At 38.0% G+C, this 8,792-nt stretch overlaps 1 protein-coding gene across 1 annotated transcript; it reads right to left on the bottom strand.

The window, feature by feature from the left end:
* On the bottom strand, positions 1–8,721 carry MDH1B (malate dehydrogenase 1B, NAD (soluble)). Its single transcript, XM_009572400.1, has 10 exons — positions 8,716–8,721; positions 8,276–8,446; positions 7,173–7,307; positions 6,868–7,010; positions 5,685–6,187; positions 4,453–4,594; positions 3,309–3,472; positions 2,513–2,652; positions 1,739–1,823; positions 1–32 (listed from the first exon to the last, which is right to left on the bottom strand). Exons 1-10 carry the CDS (start codon positions 8,719–8,721, stop codon positions 1–3), a joined length of 1,521 nt encoding a protein of 506 aa, XP_009570695.1.
* Between the last annotated feature and the right edge of the window lie 71 nt (positions 8,722–8,792).

Here is an 8,792-nt window from a genome sequence, read left to right as displayed (position 1 = left end):
CTAAAGCGAGCCAGTGGGCAAGGTTTCCATCCCTGTAAAAAAAGCAAAAACAGTACAAATTTTTGCCAACCTCCTAAAATATTTACACATGCAAGGAGATAAGCAGGGCACTTAAGTAATCCTTGAATAGTATGGCACTTGATACTAATGTCACAAGAGTAGGCCACAACTAAGCAGTTAGCTGCTAGCAGCGGAAAGGCCCTCTGCTTAGTGTTTAAAGAGCCACAGCTCTACAGAAAAGCAGTGGCATGCAAGTAGAGAGCAGACAGGGAAGGACACTCCTGTCTAATTGGGAATCTCCTGTCTGGGTTAATCAAGGTCATGATTAGTGGAATAATGAAACTCTGCATTTATCAAGAAAATCTTATTGTGTCTGTAGTCCTTTCCTGAGAAACAAGCATGGATAACCGAAAGGCTTATGTGCTTACTAAAGGCCCGGGGCATCAAGCTCCAAATAGTTTCCCCATTCTTCAGCCCGCCCTTAATGCAGAAGAACAGCTCATAGTATGGTAAGTGCTGATATAAAAGTACTGGAAAGAATTTGAAGGAAGGAAGAAAGAAAACTAACTAGGGAAAATGCCCGTAGGACATAAAAGTAGAAAGAAATGGCTAGAATATTGGGAAAGTGCAGGGATTTGGGAACCTGAGAATAGGGGAAAAGTGAGAAAACAACAATAAAACACACTTTAAAGTTCATCTGTTCTTATTTTGATGAATGATTCTTCTTTCCTTTATATAATCTTAAGAGGACAGAGAACTTGAAAAGCAAAATAGGTAGGAAAAGCAGCACAGAAAGACTTGGGAGAAGATGTGTTTTTTTTATTCTGCAGGGGAAAAGTAGGTTGTGGATTCAGGGGATTTTTGCCATAGCAGTATCATGTAGCCTATTGCCTTTCCACATGCTCCTAAATATTAGGAAGGGATATTGGAGTTATTCTATAGATTTTTAGTTGAAATTTCTCATACTGTTGTGCATTTAAAAAAACTAAGTCATGATAAACTTGGTGTGTCATTAACAAACAAAGCAAAATGGCTTAATAATTTATAATGTAGGGATCTCTAAAAGATCTTTCATCTATTGTAATTGGAAGAAGTGGCAGATGTGGCTGCCACTTACCGAGATTGCCTTCTCTACGTTAAGTAGGAATATGTCTTTTTTTAGCCTACTGTCTTTGGGTGTCTCAACCTTTTCTTCTTCTGACTGGCTTATAGACTAAAGATACTGAATTAACTGTTTGGTACTGTAACAAACAGAAAAATGAGAAGTTTGAGTTCCAATTTACAGTATTTTTTCTCTGTTAGAAATTAAACTCATTATTTCTAGATAGTAAAGAATAGTAAAATATAGTAAAGAATAGCTTCAAAAACATATAGTAGGATATATGGTGAAAGTGCTTTTCTAGTAATAGTTACTTGGGTTAAAAAGACTTTATATTTACTAATAATCTAAGATAAAATGTGTCATGCTAAATGCATTATTTATGCTACGCTTTTATATTCATGATCTGTGAATGACACAATAGAAACTTATCAAAACAAGGTTGCTACCATGCAGGCTTGCCCTTCCTATCACCACGCCCCAGGCACGGTCAGGATACATCAGACAAGTACTTGTTATTTATGTTCCCTCCTGAAGGATTTTATATCCATTTTAAATTAAAGGGACATAAAATAAGAATCCATTGCTTAAATTCTCACTTAAAACTTGATACCATCTTTTATGGGGAGAAAAACCCACCTTGATGCAAACATTTTTTACTAGTGATTTTATCAGCTCCATATGGATGCATTTCTTCTATTTCATTTAGTGCAATGAGCTTTTCCTGAATGGAAAAAAAAAAAAAGTTTTAGTATCACCCATTCTTTTCATCCACTGTAATTTCTAACATAAGCTTAAAATATGTCAAATTAAAATAATTCTTACGTGTTACTAGTATGACTGAAGATGACAAAATCTGATTGATGCTAGAATGTGGAGTTTGGGACCAGTCTTTTTAGTATTTTAATATTTAGTCAAATTAAATTCTTTTTGTCTCACTAAGTGACAAGAAGTTCATGATGCAACTACGATTTTGTATTTTCTGAAAAATCCCTAATTCTAGTAAAATCTGGCCTTCATTCATGCAGAGTCACAGCCATGAGGATCCCAAAAGATATACTCTGAATATCACACAAGCAAAATCAACATCATCAGCATAGAATGTAGAAACATTAAATTAAAGCTAATATTTCTGTTTTGCACAAAGCCTGAGAACTTGGGGGTGCAAATTCTACACTTACATTGTAAACTTATTTTATCATCCCTTTTTTGGGCAACATAACAGTCATCTGTTCATTTCAACATATAAATGCTACCTTACACTTATAAATACCTGGCATTTATCATGCATAAGTGCATGCGTGGAGTTTGTATGTCTAACATTTGGAGTAAAGGTCTCAGCATTCAAAGTTACATCGCAGTGTACCCATAGGTGGCAGAATGGGCATACTATTAGATACAAGAAATCATCACCTGAATCAGCTCATGGGCTAAGCGTCCCAGAACTTCTTGGGTCATTTCATTGATTTCTAATTCTGTCATGACTTCCCAATTTCCATTCTGGAACCTCACTGGCATAGAGAAGACAATCCCTTCAGGAATGCAAAATTGACCTGAAGAAGAGGGAGAAAAGGACCCAAACATATTATTTCTCATTAAAAAACACATCCTCACCAGTGTCAAGATTAAGTCCTGCAGACTTGCAAAAGTCTGCAACTGTAAGATCTTAGTATAAATGGAGATGCCTTTTTCAGTGTACAATTCAAAGACTAAAGAGTTCCCCTTTTACTGTAACTTTGTATTTTAGTTAGATGTACATGTAACAATTTTACATCTTAAAAAAGGGGAAAAAATATTTTTTTTATTTCATACAAGGGCTAAATGGCTGTTGTGAAACATTCCATTTATTGGTCCACATAACTACACAAAAAGAACATGCTTTTATAGCTTAGGCTCCAAGAACTATAAAGAGTCCTTGCGCAAAACACATACACCAGAAACGCATTTAAACTAAAAGACTAAGAGACAATCTGCAACAAGACAATATTAACCTAAGAATTACTTGTAAGAAGTGAGTATCAAATCACAAACTCTGGAGAGCAGAATTGCTTAGATCTGGAGGTTCTTATGCTGAAACAAACTCTCAGCCTCCCATTATATCATGATTTGTTTTACAAGTTTTTATTAAGTTAAGAATCTTGATTAAAAAATAACATTATTCATACTGGGGAAAGCTACAATAGAATATGTGAAGCAAAAGTAGATTTACCTTCAGTAAGTATTCCCACGGAAACGATCTCCCCAGGAGGAGAGCCATGATACCAGTATCTCAGTACAGTGGCCACTGCATGAGCAGATAACATTCCCACACTATGACAGACCCGGGAACTCAGTGAACTCTGTGCAGATAGAAATTCTGAATGGATCCATTCACTACCAACAAAAAAAAGGAGAAAAAAAAAAAAAGAAGGAAGAAAAAACTAAGATGACTGCAGGAAGAGTAGTTTTTTAGAGAAAAAAAGAACTAAACCTGAGGGAAGAAAATAGTTGAAACTTACTCAAACTTTACTGCTTAAAGGCAAAGCACTTAAAGACAGAAAAAACAGGGTCTAACAGAAAGTGGCTCAAAAGGTAACAACAAGCACTACTTATCTACGAAAGTTAGGTCATTTACTCAAGTCATAACATCTATTATTATTATTTATATCTATTACCGTCTTATGTGAGAACCCAGCCATGAACCATAATCCCCCTGTGCCAGGCACAGTACAAGTACAGAACAAAAGAAATGTCTGCTGTCCAGTAAACGCTAGGTTTAGACCAGAGTGGGAGCTCCATATAGCCAGGCCTGAGTGCATGTCACATCTGCTGCCCTCTCACTCCACCCATCCTTTCTCTGCTACTTCTCTTTCCACAAGAAGCTACCCAGCTACCAGGTAACCTTTTTACATATGTTAACAAATAAATGGTCTGGTTTGGGAAACTGACAACATTAGTGCAATCAGGCCATATGTTCGATGGAATTCAGGTACTTAAAGATCCAGATATGTGTTGAGTATTATTTCAAAGCTTCTTCATGCATACTAGACATCTAAGTCACTATCTGGACCTTCATTACTTCTTATTGGCTGCTCGTGGTATGATAGAAAAGAAACACACTTAATATGTAGGAAAATATAGTTATAAACAAAGTTGGCAGGAGAGTCAGAACTATGTATAGCATCAGGAACTACTCAACTTCTTTTGCAGACTGAGTACTTCAACTTGAGTTTTCCTTTATGTACAGTGTTAGTCAGTAAAGACAAATCTTGAAAACAAAACCCTTTCTTGATGTTTATTACACAGTTCAGATAAACGTGGATTAAAAGCAGCTATTTAGTTTTACTTTAAGAAAAAAAAAATCTGTACTGTACCTATCATAAATCATATTCAACGAAGGACGTGGAAAATTAGCTGGGCCCCAAATAGCACAGTCATATCCATAAAGTTTTGCATGTGACAAATCGATGTAATTACAGCCAGTAATATTGCCCCAAACAATCACGTCTTTAACTCCTATAACAGAGGAAAGTAGATTAATGAAGAGATAGACAAATACTTTCACAATGTAGGCTGGACTAGATGACCTTCCGAAGTCCCTTTCAAGATGAATTATTCTTCAATTCAGTGTCCTGCCTTGATAGCAGAAATGATTTGATCTGAAAAATGCAACAAGGCTCTCCATAACTTATGAAACCTCATCACAAGCTGAAAAAGGAACTTTAATTTATATCATGTTATTGTACATAATAGACAAAACATAGTAAAATACATAGCTGTTAAAAACCAAAACAAATCATATTGCAAACATACAGCAATGTTCCTTTTAAAATCCTGTACACGCAAATACAGAATGCCTAACAGAAAAAAATCATTTTAAAAAAAAAAAAAATCTACCTGCTTCGGTGCAAAAGGAATTTCTCAAATAACCTGCTGATAGGTTATGCAGCCTATTTACTTACTTTTCTATTTTATTAGGCTCCAAAATATCTAGGCTTGTCGTTGATGAGCAGTTCCTACCCCTGCAACATTGAAAGAATCCTGATGCTGAACAGGCTGTTGGAGCACACCTTTGCTATGCAGTGCAGAACCATGCAAATATAGCCAAGCTATAACAATTGACCTGAGAAAGAAAGCTGCTTAGCCCAGAAATGATACTAACGCAGTTCCACTATACTCTCATAATCTGCACAGCAGTATGTGTCATGTTTATTCACAGCTAGTTTGTGTGTCTCCAAAATAACAATGTGCTGCAGAGTGCAAATGCAATCTTGAAGTCCTAGTTCCTGATCTGCAACACAGCTCAGTCCTTCTTAGTATATTTCCAGCACGAAATACATGCCAGAATGGCAGGGCTGCATCCAAGAGTTAGCAAAAGAATTGACATTCATGGGATCAGGCACAGATCCAGATAGCGGTAAGCACAGAGAACTGTAGCACCTGCTAGTCACACCCTGGCATTCTGTACAGCCATGTAATTCAGTGGGTGCACCATGTGCTTGCACTTCTGCACGCACATCAACACTGTTCTGCAATGAAGTATGTACTCTCGAAGGTGTCCATCCACTGAATTCCCCAAATGCTACCAGAACACATAAATATTCACCTGCTGCATTCATATTCAGCTTCCTGGCTAGCATGGCTTTAGCTGTACTTTCCCAGGATGTAGCAACGGCAATGACATTTTCAGGCTTAATGGACTGGCCATATGTCATAATCATCATCGCCTTAAGGTTTACAAAGGTTTTTCCTGATGAAATTATTCTGACCCCGCTCTTGGCATTCTTCTCAATCAGGGGAGCATACACTTGACAGATCTCACTCACTTCTCTGATGTAGTTCTCAAGGGATTGGGCTTCACGGTTTAAGAGGACATCATCAAGAACAATGATAATATCGGCTTGAATAAAAGCCTCATCTATTTCAGTGTGCTCTGAAATACTGCGGAGGAGTGGGAACGCCATGTCTTCAGCTTCCATTACAATACCGCAAAGAACATCCTTAAACTGGTCAGTGTCAAGCAAATGGATACTGATTTCTGTGGTCATCCCAAACACTTCTCCATTGGCCAACAGAGGGATCAGCTGATAACAGATCGAAGCTGAGGCACTGATAAGAGAAGGATATAGAAAAGTTATAGTTAACAATTAACCACTGCTTGTTTGGAAGTATTACACAAACAAACACAAAGATCTTTCTTTTGTATTCGATTATGTTTAAATAGACCATTAGTTTGGATCCTTTATTGCTCCTTCTGTTATTCTAACAGGTTAAAAATTAAAACATTTGGGTCCTCCTTTCATTTGAAGGTTTTTCCATCCTATACATTTCAGGAGATATTGTCACTTAAAAATTGGTGTCTTTAAAGAACCACAATATTTTTAAGGTGCTCTGTTAGGACTACCAGAAATACAGAAATTTCTAAAGCTAGAACTGCAAGAGAGTTTTTACTTATTTAAATATTTCCAAAAACATCTAATGCAAGATAGTTGCACTACAAAATTCCTGGCTTATTTTGTAAATACTTGCTTTTCCCTAAGGTGGTCTGGGGTCTAAATATTGCCTGTTCACATCCCTCACTTAAACTGGTGCAAGATGTAACGAAAGTAGAAATAATTTCTGAATTATATACTGAATGCTCATAGTGAGGGGCGCAGAACCTAATTCAAATCAGCAAATTACAGGGATTCGTGTGTAATTTCAGATGGTTACACCTGTTATATGTGATAGGAAAAAATGGATTCTTCTGAAACTGAGTGAAACTTCATAGATATTCTTTTTACTCTCACCTGGTGATCCAGATCTGCAAAGGCTTGATAAGACTTTTAATCTCTTCCTCCTCTTTTTCAACTTCAATATGCGCCTGCAGGTTCTCCTCAGCAATGTCTAACATTTCCTCACTCAACATCATTGAGGTGATGCCATAATAGTGCTAAGAACAAAAAGGGTCATCTCTAATCAAATGACAGCCCAAACACAGCAAGGTAACATTAGAAAGGATACCTTTATTTTACATTTGTGGGAGGAATAAAGAACAACAACGTTACAAGAAAATGTAAAACATGGGTTTACAGTATTAAAGGCAGCTCATTACCTGAGCATATTCCAGAAAATCATTAACTCCTCCCAGAAGCAGACCCTTCCCTCCACGGTCCAACAGCTCTCTCCAAATGATAGGAGACTGTCTGTGTTCCCATCCATTCATTTCACAAATGTCATGAAGCCACTGCTAATGTAAACATCCCCGCCAAAAGGTTTTAATACTTTTTCACATTTGATAACACTTAAATGTTACAGCTATAAACATTCTTATTATTTCCTCTCAGTACATAATTACAAGGTGCTTCACAACTTACGTACCAGTGTGTGCAAAATGGGGGAGTAACACAAAGCAAGGCATGCTGATATGCTGTGATACCTCAGCAAAAGAGCAACAGGTCTTACTTCTGCTTGATTTTACTGCTGTAATTTTGCTCAATTATCTTAGCAGTACTAAAGATAGCAAAGTTGTGAAGCAGCGAGTAATCTGAGGATTCCTATTTAGCTGCAGAAGGTAAGTAAGCTGCAGAGGTTAATTGCTATTCACTTAACGGAATTACTTGGCTGAGGTGTCAAGGAAAAGATAAGAGATAATAAACATCATAGTACTGCCTATCTCATGAATACTGCATTTTTTCAGTTCCTTATAGGAACTACAGTGTAGACATGGCAACATGTCTACAACAAAAGTACTCAGAAAGGCCCATCCACATTGCAAACCAATACGTGAGATTTAATTTCATACTTCCATTGTAATTCAAAGCCCTTGAATGCCAGAAATGTTCTTGACAAGTAACAACTGTGAAGGCACATGCAATCACAGTTTACAAAGATTTACAGGCTGAGCAGCCATTTATACATAATAAAAAACCAATAAACTTGAATTTCTTACTGACAAAACACAGCTTTAGGCTGGCCCTCGTTTTGTGCCCATCTTCTGTTGTAAGACTCATGAGAATGCCAGTCTCTCACAACATTCAAACCTTTCCTCTGGCTGGCTCTCATAGCCAAAGCTGCTTCTGTAGCACCTCTACCCACACATCAAAATGCTAGTACAGGACAAGAAGAGACATACTACAGATAAGCATATTCCTTGTTTTGTAGAGCACTGGGGCTCTACAAACGACTTGACCAACGACTTGACTTACAATCCCTTACCTCCCATTTGTCAGGGTGCTGAGTGATCTTGTGAACCCTGAAGTCTGGCAAGTTAGCCTGGAGATAGTCAGCCAGGAGCTCAGCTTTGGCATAGTAAGGGCAGTTTGCCCTACCTGTGAACACAGCAACAACACTGCAAATGGAAGATTTTGTGACATTGACTGACAAGGGCTTAACAGGCCAAAAGTTTTTTAATTGTTGCGATTCAAAAGGAGTCTTCCGTAACCAGCATCCCGTGAGTTCTCAGAAAGTAATAGGACAAGCATATGAGCCAGCAAAGAGAGGATAATTTCGGAGGTGAAACAGTCTCTTCAGCCAGCGTTTAAGGGGCTGAGGAGGCCGCCCCGGGGAGGACAGCAGCAGAGAGAGGCAGAAGCCTGACCGACAGAATAAGACGGGGAGAAGGCTGACTCGGGAACAGCGGAGGCAGCGTGCCGTACCGACATCGCTCTCCGGAGAGACTAAAAGAGCGAACAGGAAAGTTACGAAGCCCGCAGAGAGCAGCGGCGCTACCGGC

This window comes from Fulmarus glacialis, unplaced genomic scaffold (genome assembly GCF_000690835.1).
Source record: "Fulmarus glacialis isolate BGI_N327 unplaced genomic scaffold, ASM69083v1 scaffold44330, whole genome shotgun sequence".
NCBI classification, from domain to species: Eukaryota; Metazoa; Chordata; class Aves; order Procellariiformes; family Procellariidae; genus Fulmarus; species Fulmarus glacialis.
This window is presented reverse-complemented; position numbering and strand designations above follow the sequence as displayed.

Bases quoted from the DNA above. Each gene is read 5' to 3' on its own strand.
- MDH1B (XM_009572400.1), bottom strand. The intron at 7,308-8,275 runs GTAAGGGATTGT...TGTTTACATTAG, and splicing joins AGCACCCTGACAAATGGGAG to CAGTGGCTTCATGACATTTG. The intron at 6,188-6,867 runs GTGAGAGTAAAA...TTCTCTTATCAG, and splicing joins TTGCAGATCTGGATCACCAG to TGCCTCAGCTTCGATCTGTT.